The sequence below is a fragment of the Nanorana parkeri genome, unplaced genomic scaffold (genome assembly GCF_000935625.1).
Source record: "Nanorana parkeri isolate BGI_ZX_2015 unplaced genomic scaffold, ASM93562v1 scaffold322, whole genome shotgun sequence".
In the NCBI taxonomy this organism is placed as follows: domain Eukaryota; kingdom Metazoa; phylum Chordata; class Amphibia; order Anura; family Dicroglossidae; genus Nanorana; species Nanorana parkeri.
Window position 1 is genome coordinate 289,020 of NW_017306590.1, and position 24,326 is coordinate 313,345.

Consider the following 24,326-nt stretch of genomic DNA (forward strand, 5'->3'; position numbering starts at 1 on the left):
ATATATATATATATATCAATACATATATGTTTACTATTTGACTTGTACTTTTGTTTTTACTGTCTTCTACAATACACAACACTGCACAGCTAGGCAGGTGACACATATTTCCAAAATAAAATAAAAAAACAAAACAGAAATCCAAATGAAAACAACAATTAAATGAACTGATTCAGTAACTCCGAGGTCCTATCTGTATGAGCAGTGTCACTGCACCTATTTCAGTCTGCTTAAACGCTACTAATTAGTGCCACACTACTGATTTCTACACATTGATTCTAGTCCCCCATGTGGTCTCCCCCCTGAGGGCTCGTTTTTAGAGGCTTCGTCGGGTATAATTTGGGATACACTGTATATACCTGACTGTGAAAATGTATGTCTACCTGGGAACAAAGTATTGTATTTGTTCTAATGTATTTTGCTTTAATGTTTCCCACCTTTTTTTAAATTAAAAAACTACAAACAAAAATATCTGTATCCACATCTGATACAAAGGTAAATGCCGATCTGTACCACCCAGAAAAGACATAGTTTATAAATAGGATAGACTATAAGAGAAAAATGTTATGATGCAAAACTAACATATTGCTAAAACTAAAAACCCCTCTGGGACATAAGGAGTTAAAGGTTTTTAGGGCACTGGGACTGACAATGTGCAGTGTACTCACCAATGTAGACACCAGCAGCAAAGGTGGCCCCCAACACAGCTATCCCAGCCACAGCATCTCGAGTGGCTGCAGAGAGGGGCATGATGGCACAGCCAGGAGCAGGTACAAAGGACAGCAGCAGTCAATGTACATCCTCTCACTGCTCTGCATTGGCTTTGCTGGTCACATGACCCAGTCAAAGAGGAAGTAGACACTCAGGAAATTAAAGCATTGTATTTCTTTATTTAAAGAGAATGGTGTAATGCCGCCACCTTGTGGTGCATTTGAAGTAATGCAGCCTTACACCTTTGCCAAGCAGTAGTACAGTCTTGTAGTGTTACCCATCCACTCATGTAAAAAGTTTGCTGGTTAAGTGAAACACTTTATTTGCTAATCTAAGCTGTTAGATATGCAAGGATTTTGGGACCTTCCTTAAGTTCCTCCCTCAGGCATTATATAATTGTATAATGCCAGAGGAAGGGCCATAAAGAAGGTACAGAACGTTTGCATCTTTTAAGTGTATCCCCCCAAACAAAAATGTACATTGTAGCTTACTAGTACTTAGATGTGGTGACTGCATTCGTTTTCTATTTGTTTTACTTTTTATTTTGCTTTATTTTCATCTGGTACTCTACTTCCAACACTCACTCATCACAGTCTCCACTGAGCAGCAGTGTTGTCCATTTTATGCCAGGATGTGTTGTGGGACCACAGGACACCTCCTCCTCTCCTCCTCTTCATCATCATTCAGAGGGAGATGTTTTGTAGTTGTTATTATTATTATACAATATTTATATAACTCCAACAGTTTGTGCAGCACTTTACAATACTGTATAAGGAAGACATTACAGTTACAATACAATTTAAGACAAGATGGAAAGGATGGTAGTTTACAGACGATAGCTGAGAAACATTATCTGAGGTTTTAGTTCGGTGCAAAGAAAGTTACAAGGAGTAAGGAAAGTTACTAGGAAAATGTTTTTAGCTGGAAAAACATAAATAATTCAGCCAATACATGTAAGGACTGGTAAGCTAAAATTCACTACATTTTTGTTGCTGGGTTTAGATATACATTAATAAAGCATATCTAAATAAATAGTAAACATAAAGTATAAATAAAATAAAAGTATAATAAATCAACTATATAACAAACTATATATAGATACAGGAAGTATATATAAAGGGTATCACTTAAACTACAAACTTTCTACCTTTAAGAAAAATTATTTCATAGTTTGAAATAGAAAAACATGATCTGGACCTGAATTCTACATTTGTTAACTTATATCACCAATAGGAGCCAAACTGATGTATACAGAATTTAGCTGTTTTTATTACAACCTTTACATGTAATATTTGGGAAATAAATAATTTAAGTTCACATTTTTCTTGATTTAAATGTCATATTGTTATAATATAAACGGTTAATAAAATATTCATCATCCCATTATAGGTTTACATGATAATGTTGCTACTGTAGTCTGCAGAATACATTTTGCTATTACAAGGTGTTGATCTTCTATTACTGTTATTATTATTATTATTATTATTATTATTATTATAATAAATATTTATTTTGGTATTTGCATTAAAGGACAGCTATCATTAAATGGTTGATCTCGGATAATAACAGTGAATGAGGTGTTTTAGATATATCAACAAAGTGTTATTTTCAAAGATTAACAGAAATCTCTTATTTTTCATTTATGGTGCCTGGAACTTTTGCCATTGGACTGAAACTCAAGTCTGCTAAGCAGAAAGGTGTGTGTAGATCACAGTACACGGTCCTTGTGGGGGTGATTTAAATAGAAATGTAATTACTATATTGGCTATAGAAATGTAATGATTTGGTTCCAGCATAAGGGTAATTGGAGCTGCGAGTGGAGAGAAGCAGCAGATGCATTCTACATGAAATGCCATCAGATCTGGCTTGCTGCTGTGGTCTCTTCACTTATAATTTGGGTATTCTTACCCCCCCCCAGTTCTCCATTTGGAGAGATATAGGAAACTAGCACAGCTCATGTAGAACTGTCTGTCCTTTCATTCTCCAAAGATGTCTGTCTTTTGGTTTAATGTATAGACCTCTTTAAAAACGTACTTTTTTTTTTTACTACCCGAGTGTTATACTGCACTAAATTTGACTTTAATCCCTAAATCATTTCCAAGTCATTAAAAATGCAAAGTGATGGTAAAAACCCCCATCTAATTTCCAGAGCCAAGTTTGCATGTGCGTCCCCTGAGCAAACATGAGCTTCTCATTCAAATCAAGAGACAGTGGGAACCTGCCCTGCCTGCTCTTACTGGCTTCCACGTACCAATACCCAGTTACAGTGGCTTAGTCGAGCAGCGACAGCGAGGCAAAGGCTAAGGAGCTCCTGTTCTTCCAGTGATTGACTGCTCCACCATTATGTGGCAACCCTGCTCTGCAAGATCCCTCAGACTGCCCAGTCGAGTTACGTAAACCTGATAGAGCAACCAGAATTGGCTGCACCACCTGACCCCGTCAGAGTCTTGTGGGATGTGACCACACCAGCGCTCTTCTGCCCAAGAGTGCCATGTCATGTAACCCTTCCACATGGCCTCAGCCCAAGAAATGCCCATAGAGTCTGGTAGTGCACATGGACAGTGCGAAAGAACCCACCTTATTTGTCTAGAAGATATGGTTTTACTTCTCTATATGTACTGTAGGTTTTGGTGGTCAGAGTAAATAATGATGGGTAGAGAGGAACCTTCTAGTAAATGTCTCCAATTTTCCAAGGTGGCTTTAGTAGCTAGTAATTCTTTTTCACGTATAGGATAGTTGATCTCTGCTGTAGTCAGTGACCGAGAACAGAAGGCAACCGGATGAAGAGAAAGAAGTGCTGATTCCTTTCCCAGAAATCGTTGCAAGGCCTTTCTAGTTTGTGGTGTCGGCCAATGTAGAATACAGTCAATCTTACTCTGATGCATGTGGATACCATTGTTTGAAAAAATTTACCCCAGGAAAGAGATGGTAGTGGCTCCAAAAATGTATTTTCCAAGATTTGCGTATAGGTTGTGCAACCTTAATCTTGAAAGAACCCACCTAACATGCCTCTGATGGTCGGTTAAGTTGTTAGAGTAGATGAGAATGTTATCAAGATAAATTACGAAACAGGCATCAATAAGGCGGCTTATTAGTGGGTTTTTTGAATGCTGAAATTGTATTAGTCTCAATTACATGTGAATCAATAAAGTTGCCACAAGCTCCTGTGTCCACCATGACTTCAAGGTTGATCCTTTTTTGGTCCCAATGTAAAATGAAATCGATTTAAAAATAATTAGTTGTTGGCAAATTTGTAGTTATTAACTTGAAAACAAATGGTGACTCAGCACTATTCTTCTTAATGGGGCAATACAGTTGCTGACTTTTCCTCCTCAATCTCTCTGCCTGAGTAAAGGGGTGGCGTACAGAACAAATCTCCATAGGAACCATGGGATCAGAGACAGTACTCCTGATTGGAGTGGATGGGAACCCTGATGTCTTCTCAGCCCTTCTTTCTCTCTAAAGGTCTATCAATTGAAATGCTGAATTTCGATTAAAGTATGCAGAGTGGTGGGTAACTCAGTCCTTGCAATCTCATCTTCTAAGGACTCAGACAACCCCAATCTAAATTGATTCCTTAAACTGAGGCTATTGCACTCTGATTCTGTGGACCAACTTTAGAACTCAGCGATGTAATCTTCCACTGGTCTTTTGCCTTGTTTAAGTTGTCAGGGGGCTAATTTTAGGTTCTGGAGACTCATTCTGAGAAGCTCTGTTGGTAAGATTTTGTGAGATAAAGGGGGTGATTTACTAACCTAAAACACACGCACGCACCAGGTGCGTGTGATTTTAACACAGCAAAACGTATCAACCAGAAAGTCTCTAAAAGCATGTTTCCACTAATGCCATATATGGAAAAATCATGCACATGATGCATATATAATGCTGCTTCACAGTTTAGACAAAAATGGTTAGCTCATGCATTTACATTCCTGCATTCATCAACGCAAGCAACACAACATAGAGCTAATTTACACAACATCACCTTGCAATTCATGCACAACACACCTGCTGGGTGTGTACACACTACAAAGGTGTCTAGATTCCACCAATAAATCATGCTGGGAGGGAACACACTACAGAGGTGTATACTTGTTCGTGGCGTGTTTATAAGGTTAGTAAATCAACCCCAAAGAGTCTAAGGTTCTGGTTTTCTACTTGTAGCTCACTAACTTTTTGAGTGTGTGCAATCAATCTCTGATTAAAGGCAACCATATGAGAAGCAACATCCATTGGATCCATTTCCTTTGAAGGCTTGTGCAATTTGTAACATACAGGCAATACTTGTGATGTTCAGTATAGATCACAGCTGCGGATGTTCAGAGTGAATGTGTCAGGCTTTAAATCAATTAACCGACTAAGACGAGAGTTCATGTACTAGTAAATAATGATATAATACGTTGAGCATTCACTTCCACAGAGGCAGTTTAATAGTGTAGGGAATTGTAGAAGTTATTTTACTTCAATTAAAGATAATTATAACAACAGTCCTAGTCATAGACAAATACGTTTTTAAGAGAGATCAGATACTTGCAGTTCAGAAGCTTCCAATGGTATTGATTCAATTTGTGATAAGCAGCAGAGCTGTAACCTCAGTCTCAATCATTACAGGTGTAATCCTTGTAGGGCAGGAGTTGGGAGTTACTATAGGTGACAGGAAAGTATCACATAGGATGAGATGAAGCTCAGAGTCTAGTAGGCAGTTGATGTTACATAGTATTTGAGGTTGAATAAAGACATTAGTCCATCAAGTCCAACCTATTAGGATCTCATTCTAGGAGTACCTGTACCCCTGTATATTACGGTCCCTTAAGAAATCGTATGATGAAGAGTGTATTTCCTCACAGGATGAACCAGTGGCAGTCTTCAGCATTGGTTGCAATAGTGAGGGAGCAGGAACCACTTGCCAGGAAGAAAGGTTTAAGTCAGGATGGAGAGCGGTAATTCCAAAAGGGTTCAGCAGGAATCGGCTTGTCGTCAGGATGGAGAGCGGGTGAGTATCTCTATTTCTGGTCTCTGCATTCATTGCATGAAAGCCAGGCAATTGAATCTCGCGGCTTAAGTCGGCTCGGTGGGAGGAGCAGCGTGATGGCGTCGGAGAGGGGGAGGGGCTACCCGCTGTGTACGGAGCACCAGAGAGGTATGTTCGGTACACAACTGAGTCTAATGAGATTTAAACATTGCAATCACATGACAGAAAATAAAGATCATTATCCTTATGTTAAAGCTGGGAAAGTTGGGATTTGAGCTTAGTGAAAGCGAACTTTAGGTAGCTGTAATATACACCATTTACTTTGGTTATGTATTATTTACAAAAATAGTGAAAGGTTTTTTTTCATGGAACTAGCCATGGCTTAATAAGTGCTGTTGCTAATTCATTGTCCAGTCTGGGGATGGGGTTGATCTTGGGCCAGGCTATATTACTTTGGGGTTGATTTGCTAAACACAAATACACTGTTTGTTAGAAAGTAAATTTGCACTTTGCAAGGACACTTTCCCTTAGATTAGTAAATGAGGTGAAGCTGACTTCCATCATCCAGTTATGTGCAAGCAAAAATACTGTTTTTTTTCATGCACGGGATTGGGTATTTTATGCAAAGTCAATTTTCACCACATTCACTAAGGACAGTGCAAATTCCCTTGCAAAGTGAACAGCCTATTTGCCTCCAGTAAACCAACCCCTTTAGGTCTAAGGGCACAAGCATTATATATAATAAGAGCTGGGGAGTAAGCACAGATCAGAGGGAGGGAGCATGCTGGATATGACATATGATGAACACTATATACAATCATGATTGGACACAAAATAATAGGGAAGGGGGGAAGCTAGACCAAAGGCTCTATTTAGAAAAAGAGTTGGCAGTAGAGAGAGGTTTGTTTATGTCAAGAAATGTACCACTATAGCATCATCGGAGGAACATCTGGGAGCACTGCCTAGAATCATTGATTGGCATAATGTCTGTAATAATTGAGTGGCATTTTGTTTGTGTTAATTACGCGAAGACTTGACTGTGTTAATTCATTGAAGTGTTTCAATAATTTGTTTTTTATTGACTGTAATTAATTAAGGCACTGAATGCATTAACCGAGTCTTTATCTGAATTAGTTGATTGAATAAATGGGATATTTTTGCAATTAGTATCACAATAATTGTTCTCTTAATTGAAAACTAAGTTTTACATTTCCAGTGATTAAGTAAAATGTGTGAATGCAGATTAACAGATAAATGCCCTATGTTTTCACACAAGTTGGAGTTTTTGAATACAAAATGGGAATATTTGTAAAACAGTAAATCTGACATTCACCTAACATTCACTGTAGTGAAACTACCAGACACATCGTTCAAATTACAGTATTTGATTCATCACCAGTGAATATTTGGTGACAGTTACATTCACTGCTTTGTAAATATGCCCCATGATGTGAATTGCCTGCATTCATTGGGCCTGATCTACCAAAAAAAAATGAAAAGGAGCGGTGATAACCCATAAGGTTACATACCGGCAGAAACATTTGCATGCATAGCAAACACGACTACTGAATGTATCTACGGAATGATACACCTATGTTCAACGCATATGTTGCTGTGTGTATTGACCATGCAAATTATGTTGCATTTGTGCTTTCTGCTATTTCTAGGTGCACCACAAGATGCACACATCAACAATTTTAGAGTTTCTGGAGTTAGATATCCAGAAATAATACAACTGTAGCCCTGTATCGGGGGAGGGGGTGTCATATGAGATGACCCTCTCCAATCAGCTACTGCTGCCCACCAAGTATTATAACTTGACAATCCTGAGCCTCCGCTAAGTGGGAGTATGGGACTGTAACATACCTGTAATGGCAGTGCCTCCACCCAACTGGGCCTTGTGGTTACAAGTGGGACCCCCAGATGAAATAACCTTGTCCCCAGGTGTAATTACTCACATAAACCGTCTTGAAGCAGTAAGCAGATCCTGAGTCCATGGATGTCTTTTAAATATTTATTGTGGAACGTTGAACTGAAGAGGTAGATAGATATAGCTGGAATACCCAAAAATGCTAGTTGTTAATAATAGCACTTCTTACAAGGCATACAATCCCTAGTGGAAGGTCCATCTTCTTCCGCTCTATAGGTCAGAAGTGTCTCCATTCCAGGGGCTGACTGGCAACTTTTGGCCCAGGGGGCAAGTACAACCCAGAAGCCCATGGTGCAGTGACTCGGCCCCCCTTCGGCAGCTTAGTGAATAACCCTCTCAGTGATAAAGGAGTACTCTGTATGTCATGAGAGGGTAAAACTAAAAATGAACTATTTAGGGTGCAAAACAAATCTGTAGCTTAACTGCAGATAATCACCATAAGGGGTTCATTTTTATAGTGATATACTTTATTTGATTTTGTTTTTTACATTTGAACATATCTCTTCGTCAGTGCTGATGTAGCTCCGGCTGATCCTTCGGCTGCCTGAGCTCTTTGGTTCAGTAGAAACGAAGGGCTGCTGTACACGCTATTCACTATAGACCGCGCAGCTCCCGAAGCTGGGCGAGCGGCTCAGTCGAGCCAAAGGCATATGCTTCCGCTCGACTGAGCCGAAGTGAAACTCGAAGCGGGCTAACGGCCGACAGCCTTGCAACTGACAGCTGGGCAGAGCTAGCCGTGATCTCACAGCTGGCTTCGGCCAGTTGCAATGACAGTTCCCCAAGTTATCGTAACAATGAGAACTAGGCGGAACTGGCCGTCAGGAGCCCACACTCACAGGCAGCCGCACAGCAGATCTGAGGAGCTGGAGGAAGTTGGAGAAGAGCCACTGCTGCTGTCAAGATGGAGCCGACAACAATTATTCCCTGAGGGAGCGAAAGAGCCGGCTCCGCAGAGTTCTCATTGTAATGAGAGTTCGGCATCCCCTGGTTACCTAGTTGTTGTTCATTTCCCAGCCAATAGGAAACAGTTGGGCGGAGCTAGCTGTCACTGTTAGCTCCACCCAATCGTTGTCTACTTTTTTTTCCTACTTTTTTTCACATAGGTATCGGGCAGAATAGCCGGAGCCGAATGCTGCTCGGCGGCATTCGGCTAGTCACTCACTTCTGTTCGGCCCCTATGAGAATAGGCCGAACAACAGCGAGTAGCCTGCCGGAGGTACGGCTCAGCCAATCCAGATGTTGGATCGACTGAGTCGAACGCCTTCTGCACTTCGGGTCGGCCGAACATGCTCTGTAGCCAGCCGAAGCAAGCCGATGTACAGCTGATTTCAGCCGTACAAGCTTGAAGTGAATGTAACTACTAGATACTAGTCTAAAGAATATTTTTTCCTTTAACTGGCTTGAGTAAGCACTAAAGCACAAACTACTGTCTGCAGAGCCCCCGAGGACATAACTGTGATTAGTTCAAATACACACAGTCCACTAGCATTGAAGTAGATAAAACACATCATATTATGTGAATAAGCCTGACAGTACACAGGTCAGTATGTACCACAGTACAGAGGTCAGGGTGTGACGCAGAGCGCAGTGGTCAGGGTGTGACGCAGAGCGCAGAGGTCAGGGTGTGACGCCGAGTGCAGAGGTCAGGATGTGGCACAGAGAACTGAGGTCAGAGCGCAGAGGTCAGGGTGTGACGCAGAGCGCAGAGGTCAGGGTGTGACGCACAGTGCACAGGTCAGGGTGTGACGCAGAGCACAGAGGTCAGAGTGTGACGCAGAGGTCAGGATGTGACGCAGAGCATTGAGGTCAGGGTGTGACGCAGAGGTCAGGGTGTGACACAGTGGTCAGTGTGTGGCGCAGAGGTCAGGGTGTGACGCTGAGCGCAGAGGTCAGGGTGTGACGCTGAGCGCAGAGGTCAGGGTGTGACGCAGAGCGCAGAGGTCAGGGTGTGACGCAAAGGGCAGTGGTCAGGGTGTGACGCAAAGCTCAGTGGTCAGGGTGTGACGCAGAACGCAGTGGTCAGGGTGTGGCGCAGAGCACAGTAGTCAGGGTGTGGCGCAGAGCGCAGTGGTCTGGGTGTGGCGCAGAGCACATTGGTCAGGGTGTGACGCAGAGCGCAGTGGTCCCGGACCCGGAAGTGATGTGTATTACATCACTTCCGGTGTCACTGTACACAGTCTCCGGCTTCAAGAGATGAAGCTGGGAAAGCAGATCTCTGCTTCCTCAGCTTCTTTGGGGTCCCTAGGTGACATTAGGGGTCTGAAAGACCCCTGATGTCTCCATAAAGAGGACCTGAGGATAGGGTGCTATCTTCTATTACATAGGGGTGCTTGTTAGCTCCCTATGTGATAGCAATAGGGTTAGTTTAAAAATAAATAAATAAATAAATAAATTGTTTAAAAATTATAAAAAGGAAAGTCACATAAAATAAAAATAAAAAAATGCAAACAAAATGTTTATAAGTCCCCCACCCCCCATGTGCACGCACATACACACGCAAACACGCGTCGGTGCGCCTCGGTGCGAAAATGACAATTGCGCTACACATGTTACATATCGTACATGTAGCGAACGTCGGAGCGAGAGCAATAATTCTAGCGCTGTCAATCACTTTTAGCACTAAACTGATGAGCGGTAAAAGTGTTTAAAATGTTCCCTATGGGCAATTTTGGGTGTTTACTTTTTTTGTGGCTTCACGGGTGAATGCAATTTTAAGGCTTGATATGTTTGCTATCTATTTACCCGGTGTGACCCCGTCTTTCATATTTTACCAAAAATTGGGTATTATATTATGTTGCTGTGCACTAAATTTTAATTTAGTTAATTTTTTCCTAAAAATACTGGTTTGATAAACATTTGCCCAAAAAACGTGCAACATAAAAAATTGCTAGCATTTTTTTATTCTACACTCTGCTTTCAGAACATATATAATTGTTTGGGGGTCTGAAGCTGTTTTCTAGCCAAACATTTATATTTTATCATGTGTGCGCAAATAGTAAGAAAATGCCCCGGACAGCAAGTGGTAATAAATCAACCCCACCCACTTCGTGGGGAGCCTTTTAGCCTTCTAATCATGAATGGGAAAACTGAGCTATAATAATGTAAAAACTGTTCTACATCATTTTTTTTTCACAATAGATTTTAATACCTTTGTCATGATTTTTGAATTTACAATACTGGAAATTGTGGAAAAACCTTGTTAAGTTTTGCAAAGCCTAATATGCCATTTTTTCTCTTTCCTGATAAGTAAATGAAACTGACACAGTCTGGGGACACAGTGGATATAGGGGACAGAGGGATTAGAGCAGTTTTAAATGATCAATGGCTTATATACCCTGCCAATAAACATCTTAACATTTTTCCGTTTACAAAAACACACTTTTTTTGAAGTAGCCGCCATCTAGTGGCCGTGTTCGATTAATACAGCTGGGCTTTTATATGATTATTATTATTTAGCATTTATTTTAATAATTTACTAAAAACAATCATCTACCTAAATAATTTTCTTTAAAAAAAAAACAAATTATGCCAAGCCCCAAACAACATAGCCTTACAAATCATACAGCAAAGCGTGAAAGAAGTATTAACGGAAGAAAGAGAAATAACTATGTACTATGTACTATATAATCTTTGTTACTGGGAGTAAAAGTAGAGCTCCAGCCAAAACTTTTTTTTTCTAGTTTTGAGTAGAATGAAGAAATGCTGGAACCTCTGTCAGGTATTTATTGCTGTCTATATCTGCAATGTGCAGATTTCCTCTCGTTTTCTGTCTTATAGACACAATAGAAAATGAGAGGAGATCTGTCTTAATGGAGCAAATGCGGCACCTTTGAAAGCTTTCACTAAAACAGGTGTCCCCGTTGGAGGCTCTTCCCTCTACTCCTGACACAGCGACAATATCGGATTGTCCATCTCTTTTTGACCCAGTAATAATTGTCATCAGGATAGAACATTAGGATTATTCTAGTCTGGTGATGCTGACAGCAGTACAAAATCGAAACAGGTTCTAACTCTTTCCCATTGTACCCTAAACTGGAAAAATAAGTGTTTTGCTTAAATACTCAGCAAGGATAACAGTCCAAAAATTCAAAATGGTTCTTAACTTGGATAAGTGTTTTCAAACATATGTGAAAAAAACATTCCCCTAAATAAACCTAACAGTCAAACCCTCTTTTTTAAAGCTCTCTTGGAGACTCCATCTTTGAGAAGACTGCACCATGGCTCGGTTGTGACTCGGTTGTGAGTTGATATTTTGAATGTTCATTCATTGGTTTTTGGTTTTTCACTCTTCCTATTGCATGCTTCATAATATAAGATTTAAAGTCCTACACCCACTGCTTAAGTGTACTGCAAAGTCCCCTTTAACTACTAAAATCCATACCCTAGCCTTAACCTGACCTATGTATTCACTCTGAATGGCACCCCAAAGCACCAGGGCAAAGCACATGTGCTGCAGCATGATACAGCACACTGGCATGTGTTGTTTTCCCAAAAAAGGGTTAGTTGCATTCTGGCCATGCTGGGTGCATTGGTAGCCCATTCAAAAGCCCTGTGTAATTTCCATGTAATTTGAACAGACAGACAGAGGACTGGGCTGTCTCTATACCCCCCTGTGACTGTGCTGAGTAATAAGTGTTAAAGTACATCCCTGTATCCTACTGCTTGTATGTGTATGTATATAAGTGTGTGAGGGGTCTTTTAATTTTTTATGTTTGTTATTATTTTCATATTATTTTATTTGCTTTTACTGCTATCACTGACGGCTGACAGGTGGATACATTAGGGCTTTATTACACTCTAAAACTCTAAAACCCCTCTACTGCCTCCAGTCCATGCGGATTGGGGACACAGAGAGACACCTCTGCTTTCCCAGGCACTGCTGCCAGGATTGTATCAGCCCTGAAACTGGGAGTGCTCGCCCTCCTGAATCTCCCTGCGGCAGTCACAGTCTCACTGGTGAGCAAGGTTAACAATGTAAGCCCAGGGATCATGTGGGGAGCAGGCAAAAACACTAGATAACACTGTGATGTATATATATATATATTAGATATATCTTAAGGGGGACTAAAGGGGATGTTGTTAATCTCCCTTAAGGAGTGACCTGCAGTTGGTGAATTTCTTGGCTGGAGAAAAAGCAGTTCAGTAGAGACCTGAGTGGTGAGAGGTCATAGGAGATAAGAGATAGCTACGTAGTTAGTGGTCAGTTTTTTTTACCAACTAGAGAGAGTATGGCATTGTTGTCTGGCTTCTCTACGGAGCTGATGTGAGGAAGGAAAGACCCTAGTTCTCCAGGAGAAGTGAGAGTCCCATAGAGGAAGCGATCTTGTTGGAAACCCTGGGTATGATGTGGGACTACCACCTAAATTATCAAGTTGGAAATATCTGCCGTTCATGCTCTGAAGAAGGAACATAATGATGATGTTGTGATGTAACAAGTTAACTACAATTATGTGTGGATTCACACATCAGCACACCAGAAGGGGAAGAGGCTGACATTGGCTACAGTGAGGTTGAGAGCGCAGAATCAGTTACAGCCTTAGGAAAAGCAGCAAATGCTAAAGGACCTGGATTGGAGTCAATCAAATATGGCAGCCTTTGCATTAGGAATCAAAAGTTCCCCCCAGGGGGCCTAAAGTGAGAGAGATGGATGACCTGCTGTTTGCATGGAAGAGGCACAAGTAAACATATGATAGGTATGTGAACCAGTGATGTCCTGCTCGTGGCGAAGGACTGAAGACATATAGAACTGAAAGTGCCGCTCTGGAATTTGAGAGACTCATCTGGGAAGCTGTGTTGTGTGCATTTTTCTTCATCAGTACAGCAGAATGTCCTCCATTTCTCACTAAGGTTTTCTGGGAATTAGGAATTTAAAAGTTTCCTTTTCTTCTATGTACACTTTCTACCTGTTTATATGGTGAGATTAAAGAATGTTTTCTCATAATTCCTTCCTTGTAGAATTCAGCTACATGCATTATACTCTGCCATGTTATGCTCCTTGTAGCATCTCATGCAGGTGCCTAAGTATCTGTGGAGTTTGTGAATTCTGGTTAGTCAGGGTAAGCTAAACCGAACATATACAATACACATTAACAGCTATCCTTGGCCTTCCTGTCATGCAGAGCTAAAAAAACAACTTAGATAATCAAAATAAGGCAGTGGTTTCCCTTCGAATAGGGAGCCTTTCTGTTAATATGGCTTGTTGTTGGTCCCTTCAGCATCAGCCAGCTGATAGGGGGTGCCACAATTTCTATTAAGAATAACCAATTTTTCTGCAGACCCCTAAGCAATCACTGTTGCAACTGATTGCATTCAGAAATTACATACTTTTGGAATGAAGTCCACCAGTGAACAAATATGATCTCCTGAGCTCCTTATAGGTTTCTCCTATCACAAAGCAAAGCTCATACTGTGGTGTAAAGTTAGCTTCCAAACGAATTTTTCATTATGTTTTTTCCTATTGTAGGGACCTTGTCTGTTGAAAACTTGCTAGCCAGGTATAACCCTCAGTTATTTAACCAACAGTATGATTTTTGATGCATTTTATTGCTAACACAGAACCAGACTTCTGCTTGTAAGGGCTAATGTAATATATTTTATTAGACCAAAAAAAAAAGAATAGAATATTTTATAATGTAAATTTATTATGATCACCTGCAGCAATACAGGCAATTCCATATCTTCAAATAATTTCCAAAAGAGAATATATTGATTTCCTAAAATATTATCTGTTTTATTTTTTAGATTTAACTACATACATTGTCCTTTACTAACCTACATGCTGAAACAGGTAATTTCGTGAATGGAAAATATTATAAAAGAGACAGTTCAAATCGGGAATGTGGCTAGAAGCTCATTAGTGACAACCATTTCTGATTATCAGTATTCCTGGCCTGCTCAGTTACTGAGTGCTCATTTGCCCATGTTAACCTTGCAATGTTTCCCAGCCAAAGCCCATGTCCAACTCACATCTGCTATGCTGACATCAGACCAAATTTCCTCCTGGTCCAAGGATGTTACAGGCACAGCCAAGTTTAGGTGGGCTCCACAGCTAAGAGCAGCTGCAGATTACGATCTGAGCACCTGGGCACTCTGCTCAGGTGATGGACGTCTAACTGCAACTCAGCGAGCCTGGTAATAGGCACAAGCCGCTCAATGTGTTTCTGGCAGATGGAGCTGGGATACTTTTAACCATTTTGTGCCAAAACAGAGTGCTAAACTGTATGGGTGATTTCAATCTCACGCCTGAATGTTTTAACCTCTTCTTCACAATTACTTTATCTGCAAGGTAAAGTCAGCCTTCTGCAGGTAAGGAAATTACCAAAAAGTGATTAAAGTACTCTTTAGTACGGGATTATCACCCATCCTTTTTTGACTATATTATTATGTTTGCGTCATAGTTTGCGGTGTCCTATATTATTATGTTGTCAGAACTTTAAGAGACACATTTTTCGCTGTGAGGGTTCATACTTTGATCAACAACTACAAGAATAATCTTTAGATAATTAGTATTCTACATGGCCATTTTGATGATTTTATTTTTTAATAATGAAATCTTTAAAATTGTGAAAGCATCTTTTTGACTTTATTGCTAACTAGGCAGAATATGATCATTAATTAAAAAATACTAAAAATGTATTGTTAGCACCAGGTATTAAAATCCAGCCTAAGCTTGACAGGGTAATTCAGTGCCAAGGTATGCTCATATAATAGCAAATCTTCCTCCTGCTTCTATACATAGCTAAAAACTAAAGTGGAACTTTAGAGCCCAAAAGGTTTCCTTCAAACACTGTCTTGCTATGAGTAATTTATAGTGTTATCTCTCTTTTCTGTAAATAAATGCGCAGCACGTACCAGTAATAACCAATAGCCTACGTGCTGTGCATGTGCTTTTCAGTACACATTCTCAGCATCAATGAGATGCCGAAGTGAGGATCTTTAATACTGTGGTGACATAGGCAGTCCCTCCTCTGGTAGCAGTACATGGTAAGCATTTAGAAGATTATGCTAGGATTACAGAAAGATCAGGGGAGCACTGTGCTAGAGACAGGGGACACATTTGTCCCCTGGGCCAACTAATAAGATATGTTGAGCTAGTGTTCCTGAGTGGAGACATTCAATTCTACAGACATCGATCAGAGCAGGACACATGCTGGGTATTAGAAAGCTACTTGTTTCCTGTCCAAACCTGCAATCACTGGATCCGGTAGAGGGTGGTTTTCTAGCATCAACTTCCTTTTAAAGCTCTGAGATGTTATGTGACCAGTTGCTGAGAACCCTAAAGGAAACTGATGTTACAATATGCAAAACCATATGTCAATAAACCATGTCCTTTAGGGACACCAACCTTTTACCATACCCACTAATCACATGGGCACCATGGCACAGTTTGCATAGTAAACATTCTATGTCCCACAAAAATCTGTCTCTACCATGAAAGGCCAGTTGGTTGTTTTTGCCCTTTAGTCCGAAGGTTCCCAGTCTTCCCTTGAGGAAGAGGGCTGCAGAAACCTTCATATTTGACACTGGCATCTGACAAGAAGGGAAGCACCTTTTTGCTGCAGTGTTTGGGGAAAATGGTGCAAGCAAGAAACTATAGAAGTCGTTATGTTCATTAGTACTTAACTATTGTTATGGATGTTTATAAAATGGAACTTCCGGTCTGCAGTTCAACTTTAAGCCTAATACGTTCTTCTCAGCTCTGGCCCTCAGTCTCTATATTCCTGCTTAGTGCTGTAATTCGTTTCATGATTGGCACAAGAAAGTGTCATTCAAAACACACAGTAGTTCTAAAGTAATTTCAAAATTTTCCCCATTTGCTGACTTCTTTTATCATGGCAGTGTTGGAAAAGCAGTGGTTTGAAAGTGATTTTGAATCAAATCACCCTGGCCGAACGTCACTATTTCAGGTAAACCATAGCAATGTATTTTGAACTAGAGGTAGATTTATACTTGGCAGCTGTCTTCGCTGGCTATACTTGAATTTCCACAATTTAATTATTCTAATGCATGAGTAGCATACACTCTCTGCATCTCTGTACCACAGCTCTTTCCCCAGTCTCTGCTATAACTTTTGTCTTGGGTCTCCCCACACTTTCAGCAGTAACATCTCTTACAGCTCTCCCCCAGCTGTCCACACTACATTCTTAGGCGGCTTTCCCTATACTCCATAATCCACACTATGTTTTCTCGGTGCTCTCTAACTACAACTCACAATACATTCTCCAGCAACCCTCCTCAAACAGTCCAACCTATGTTTTTTGGCATCTCTCCTCCCACACTCCACACTATATTCTCTGTCAACCTTCTCCTTCAACTTTCCAAATCACATCCCTGCCAGCATTCCTTCTACTTTCCACAGTCAGTTCCTTGACACCTTTCTTCTGTCCGTACTACAGCCTGATCACATTTTAACTTGTATGCACTGTTTTAACACAAAGCTCTCTAGCTACTGATTATCTCTGCACTTCTCCAAATGCTATCCTTTCTGTGCTACAGCAACCAGGGCTGACACTTGACTACCATAAATTATATAGTTGTCTTACATTTCATACTGTAAATATACCAAGCCCCATTCACACCCTGCTCCGTCTTGATAAGGAAGGAGCTGCACCCATAAGCTGCTTCATAAAACAACAAAAATATGAACTTTTGCCCCATTTTTTTGCTTCATAGTTAGCTCCTGCTTTGGTTTCCTACCACTCTGTGATTACTTCTGAATCCGCCTGTCTTCCCCCGCTACAATAAGCTGCCTCCAGCTCTGCTTTCCTATTTTCAATCATAAGCACCTCCCATTTTTCCTTTACCTTGCCATGGTCATTTCCAACTCTCACTTCCCCTAACCATGACAAGGTCCTGCTCTGAATCATTTCCCAATGTTTTGCAGTTGGCTACCTTTTGTCTCCATCCCTCAACTATGATCAGCTTCTGCTAACCTCCTCCACACACCCTCTGTCCACAGTTATCTTCTGTTCTCCATCCTCTTTCTTCCCACCACTCAGATCCACATTGAACTTCACTTCTGTCTCCCTTTTTGTCTTTCTACAGCCCAAGATTAGTGACCATTCTGCCTCTGTTTCTAATGGTCTGTAGTAAGTTGTTCAGTCCATCTCTTCACAGCAAGCTAAGATTACCTTGCAGTTTGTCAACAAAATCAGTTCTCGCTTGGAATCCTGATGAGATCCTTTTGCTCTTTCTGCTTCTTCCTGGACTGTAGGTGTCAAATGCAAGTGAGTTGGCAAACTTGACCAAACGACTTATGTCCAGTTAAAATATTCTCTGAATGAGCAGTAATTCATACCAGTGTATTATTAATGTAGAGGACCAAGAAATATTTCACACAAGAAACTGATTCACGAATGGCCATATATTTGTCATTAATACTTGTGCTTCCATTTTGTCATAGAATTCCACTTGAGCCATATATTGTGGAGTATATTGTTTTTTTTTCATTGTAGCAATTGTGCAAGCATCTCAAATAAAGTGAAATGGTAAAAAAAGAAAGGATCATAATGCAGATTGTAGTGCAACATTATGAACTCCTTTGGTCCAATGTTACCGGTGTTGTCAAAATGTAATGCAATACAAGACCTTCAGACACTAACCTAAGGATATTTGAATATAATGTTCATGGTTTTTAGCTGCAATATGTTATTTTGCAAAATGTGCAATTTGGTAATGATGCTGGAAATACAATATGTGGAAATCCATCGTGTAATCAATTCTTTCTTATCCACTAACAGACTGTAAGAAGATATTTTGTACGCAATATTTTATACCACATCAAGGATGGGGGAAGCCATTTTCTATCACCTTTACTAATTTTCATTTTCCTACAAGTAAATCTGTACATGCCTGTTACTAGGTAAGGTAACCAACACACTCTTACCTTTAGTCCAGTTCTACATTTACCCCAATGTAAAAGTGGAGCCCTGAAAAACTTCAGTCTCTCTGACAATGGGGCAGATGTGGACACTGCCCTCCCTTGCCCCCCACTTTTCAGCACTTAGGGTCCGAGTGACCAAATGTCATGCCTGAGTATTGTCTTGGCAGGAAAGGTACTGCATGTTTAGGCCTGTGCAAGATTCAACTTTCAGAAAGTTCCAAATTGCATAGATTTTTCAGAGGAATTTGGGGGCTCTAGTGGGGGATGGCCAAAGCAGTTAAAATAAGAACACCCACTTTATGGAGCCGGTTCTATGGCGTGTTTGTTTTTTGCCTAGTACGTTTACTTTTAACAATGAGATTTTACTTAACTGCTATCAAATTACTAAAATAAGAATTCTTATTGGTTACTACAGGTAACTTTACACTTTATTGCATATGCTTTGCTTTAAGTCAGATAGTTGTAAACGTATAACACGATTTTAGGTGAATCTAGCAATGTAGCCACCATTACGCCGTCTCTGCTCCCATCTCATCAAATAGGTTATAGTGCATAATGCTTATGTGATTACCAAAAGAGAATAGCTCCATTCATTCCCATTTGTAGCCTCATTACCTGTTCGAAGGTATTTGCAGAGGGCACCTGAAGATTGTATGCATAGTAATGGCATTGTAATAACTACACTGTCCATCTGCTGCTTTCTCTAGGCTCTCCAGTATTGCCATACATCCAGAGTGCCAACTAAGTCATTGCCAGGTGACATACAGTTTCCAAGCCAGGGTTTAACCATATAAGCCCTCAGCTCTAAAATATCCAGTGAAATCATTTTTAGTTTCCAAAAATTAAATGCTGCTCCTGTCCTCTTACTTCACATTTTATTCTGTAATTATTTATAATATCTTTCTGGGGAGACATGTGCAAAAGTTATAGATCAACAAAACTATTTGGAATTGTCAGAATATGACACAATCAAATATTGCTAAAAACACTGAATATTGCATTCACCACAATATGGTGTTCTAGAAAGGTCTATCAGGTATGTTCATTGGGAAGTATAGACTTGTTTAATAAAATAGAACATAGATCAAAAATATTATACTCAAAATACAGTCATCTGTCATAAGTAGCAATTGTCTCGCAACTGATCTGATTACAGCTAACTAAAATTTGATTGGGATCTCTGAGTTACCACACTTTGAACATACAAACATTATTTGCACTGCTTTAGTTTTTTTCTTGAATGGTTTGGCAAAGGGGATTATTTATCAATGTTTTCATCTAAGAATCACACAATGTCACCCATTATTCACTTTTTATTCACATATAATTTCATTAGAAAATGTGTGAATCTTGGGTAAAAGTTGTGTGAATCTTGGGTAAAAACATTGCTATATAGATTAAAGGGCATAATTATTAAGCTCAATCGATGTTGCTTTGCCTGACTGCCATTTTTTATCTTCCTTCAGGTCGTGGTTTTTGGAGTAATTTATTAAACATTGAGGTTTAAGGCATTAAAGTTATTTTCTGGCAAATTCTAGCAAAGAAAAGAAAGATTAATGAAAATGCATGTCATCCCATGATATGAATAGAGTCCCTAGTGAGGTCACCCACTAGCCACTCTTTAATAGATCAATTACTAATATTAGATACACAGCATTTGATTACATGTATCACTAGGTGAAAGTTGGGGAATGTGAAGCCTGGTGCTTCACTATGATTTTTATTAAAAAAGTGAAAAATGCTGTACTGTGAACTAGTGGGGTGTTTAGAAGAACCATATAAACATTAGAAATATTTATTTTATTAAATTAAAGTTCAAGCACCTTTTATTTTTAATCCCACATTGATAACTTATAGGATACCATTCAAAACACACCTGTCAAGTGATAAAAACTTACAAGTTCACCTCTTTACAGTTGCTTATTACATTCAGTCCAGCTATGAATCCTTACAAAATCATTAAGGGGGTTATTCACTAAAGAGTCGAAGGATCCAGCTGTAGTTTCGGCTGATCCTTCAGCTCTCTTTGGCCGCCCCTTCCCTTCGAATCAGTCCAACCCAAAGGACTGCTGTACGGGCTACTCACAATAGCTCGTACAGCAGCCAAAGGCAACTGAGCAACTCAGCCGAGCCGAAGGCATATGCTTCGGCTTGACTGAGCCAAAGTGAGAGCCGAAGGACGGAGAAAGGTTGGCTGAAGCCGACCGATGTCCACGCAAACAGCTGGGTGGAGTCAGCCATGATGTCACAGCTGGCTCCGCCCAGTTGTAATGACAGATCAGCGTCCCCAAATGACCTGGGGACGCTGATCTGTCATTAAACAATAAGAACTGGGCGGAGCTTGGCCAGGAACTGCTAGAAGAGTCTGGCAGGTGCCGGCCAATAGGAAACAGTTGGGTGGAGCTAGCTATCACTGCTAGCTCCGCCCAATTGTTTTTCTTTTGCCGTTGTTTTTTTTTGGGGGAAAAATATATATCAATAAATGTTATAATGTACAGTACAGAAAAAATGTGTCACGTGATTCCAGTCATAGCTGTGCAGAAGATACATGGATATTAAAGCAGATCCCTACAGTAGGCGGGGCACCAGTTAGTCATTACACACAATACAGTTTTATTCACTACTGAAGCTTACCCTTCCTCATATTCACATGTTGTAATCAGGAATAAACAGTTAGTGTAAAAAAGTATTTACCTGCTGCAGCTCACAAGAAAAAAAACAGATTATTAATACATACCGGAGATGTTTATCCTGTCTGGAGTTCTCCTTAAATTACAAAACAAGAAGCCTGAACACTTCACAGAAACCACTAGACAAACACTATCAGAGACACCGAGGGTTATTCACAAAGCTAGCCGAAGGATCAGCCGTAGATCTGGCTGATTCTTCGGCTAGCTTCGGCCACTATTGAGCCGAAGCATACAGGATCGGCTGACCCTTTGGCCACCTCTGCCCTTCAGTTCAGTCGAACCGAAGGGCTGCTGTACGAGCTATTCGCTATAGCCTGTACAGCTCCCGTAGTTGGCCGAGCGGCTCAGGCGAGCGGAAGGCATATGCTTTGGCTCGACTGAGCAGAGTTGAAACCCCAAGTGGGCCGTACGGAAGGCCATTGGCCAGGCGAAAGCCTTGCAATTGACAGCTGGCGGCCGTGATCTCACGGATGGCTCCGGCCAGTTGCAATGACAGATCAGCTGAACTGTCATTACACAATGACGATGTATGGCTGATTTTAGCTGATATATGGCTGAAATCAACCGTACAAGCCAGAAGTGAAAAGCCAAACAGCATTAGACTCACTTCACTTCGGCCAACTTCTTCTTTCCCGTCGTTTTCAGGAGTCCCTCCAGCGCTGGTGCCGGTCTCTGATCCAGCGCAGACTTCTTGGGTCCCACGGTGTCTGTCCGATGGCTGCTCACGGCTGTATGCATTCCCCTCCACTGTGTCTCTCCTCTTCTCCCCACTGATGAACTCCACTTCGCATGTGCCTGCTTTTTTCCTCTGGCAGGGCTGCGCGAGAAGCTGAATTTTACAGCTGGGAGCGAGCGACGGAGACAGAGGTAAGTTTTTACCTATTTGGTAACGTTTTTATTTTCTAAATGTTTTTGCATATATCTATTGATTTCTAGCAGTAGCTATATGTAAAAAAAAGTATTATATTTTAATTATAAATTAACTACCTCCCGGCCAGCCGCTGTGTATACACGAAAGGGGGTTTCTCAGCCCCCTCTGTGATAGCAATAAAGTTAAGTAAAAAAAAAAAATAGTAAACTTTTTTTAAGTTTCCCACCAATTTTTTTTTAGGTTACACAAAAAAGAATAAAAAAAAAAATGTTTTTCCCCACCCCTACATACACGCATGTAAACATGCGTCAGGTGCGCATACCTGCGAAAACGACGATTGCGCCCATTACGCCGCACATGTTACATATCGCCGCGAACGTCGGAATGGGAGAAATAGTTCTAGGGCCATCAATCACTGATAACACTAAACTGATGAGCGGTAAAAGCTTTTAAAGCGTCGCCTATGGCCAATTTTGGGTATGCTAGTTTTTTGTGATTTTGCGAGTGCGCGCAATTTTTAAGCTTGACATGTTTGGTGTCCATTTACCCGACGTGACCCCGTCTTTTATGTTTTACCAAAAATCTGGGTAATATTAGTTGTGTTATAACATAATGTAGAAAAAACTTTTTTTTTTTGGTGATTAAATACCACCAAAAGAAAGCTCTATCTGTCCCCAAAAAATGGTATAAAATTTGTTTCAGTACAGCATTGCATGACGGAATAAATGTCAGTCAAAGTACTGCAGTGCTGAACACTAAAAAATGGCCTGGCCAGGAAGGGGGTCTAAACACCTGGTCTTCAAGTGGTTAAATTGCACTGTTTATAGGTCACATTTAAGGTGGAAAAAATTCTGAAGTGATTTATCTTGGTTTTTACCTTAAAAACCTGACATTTTTACAATGCTTTGCTGAGTGACAGAATTGATAAATGCCCTCCAAGTCACCTGAAAGCCAAAACTGTAAGTGGGAAATTAGGTGAAGAATGTAGTTTTCTAATTTGAGTTTTTTAATTATTAGGAATTATAACTTGATTGCAGGTAACTATATTAGTATAATGTTTGAAATTGTTTTGAAACCTGATTTTAACACAATTGCTGGTAATAATACCATTATGGGGCCTTTTCCAACAGACTGTAACAAAATAAAGATAAAAAAATGATGCTCCACCTGCTTGCTAATAAAATATGTATATGCAAAATTTCATACTTCACTGACTAAAAAAAATAAAAAATATAAATAAAATAGAACATTATTAATAAAACATTAGAAATAAAAAAGAACATATGTACAAAACCACTATACATTCCCTTTAAAGGAAACTCTTGTTACAACAGCATATTAACCTCTTGCCGTCCGCCCGTAGTAAAAAAAATGACGGACGGCACTGCTGCATTGGCGGCTTGCCGTCGCCAGGCGGCATTTTTTTTCTGCTCGCGCGCGCCCCCTAGCGGGCACGGGCAGAAAAGACCCGACCATTGCACACACCCGTTACCGGGTGTTTCACATATAGGCGATCAGCGGTTCCATAGCCAGCTGATCGTCTATATGTGCTCGTTTGCAGTGGTGAATAAATACCACCAAAAGAAAGCTCTATCTGTCCCCAAAAAAGGGTATAAAATTAATTTCAGTACAGCGCTGCATGACGGAATAAATGTCAGTCAAAGTACCGCAGCGCTGAATACTGAAAAATGGCCTGCATGGGAAGGGGGTTTAACACAGCGGATGTCAACTGGTTAAGCTAGAACCTTTCAGTATCACTGAAAACCACTTATTTCCCTTTGCATGACCAAGGCTTTCCGGCATACCCCAGGCAGGTTTTTGGTCTTATTCAAAAAACATTTACAAAGTGTTAAAATAATCTTGTTAGATTACATTACACTAATGGTTTGCAAGTGTTGGCATCCAAGCATGTGGTAGGATCTCCCACTCCTTGTGTCTGTTGAAGCTAGCAGGTCTCACAATGTGAAAATTGCTCAGGGCGTATTTGCTAAGTGAACTCAAAATTCAGTAATGAAACCCAGTACTTACCAACTAGAGTTTTTTTGGCAATGCTTTGTGAGATCTTATTAAATCCACGTGTTTGGGGTTTGTTTTTTCACTGCAGTACAGTGTGTGGAAATGGATTTCTCTATTTACTCAACCAATTACAGCGTAGGCAGTTTCACCTACATACCCTGTAAAATGAATTGCTGAATAGTTCTGTGGGCGTTTATTTTTAAGTGTAGCTGTCTTGGCCAGTGGTGCACAACCTTTCCAAGACTCCATACACT

General features: G+C 40.4%; 1 protein-coding gene across 1 annotated transcript in view; it reads right to left on the bottom strand.

Moving 5' to 3' along the window:
• COMTD1 (catechol-O-methyltransferase domain containing 1) overlaps positions 1–811 on the bottom strand; it is a 20,833-nt gene extending 20,022 nt beyond the window's left edge. The window contains exon 1 of the mRNA XM_018558154.1: positions 669–811. Within this exon, the coding sequence (XP_018413656.1) occupies positions 669–750 (82 nt within the window). The 5' untranslated portion in view covers positions 751–811. The remainder of the gene's footprint in view (positions 1–668) is intronic.
• Between the last annotated feature and the right edge of the window lie 23,515 nt (positions 812–24,326).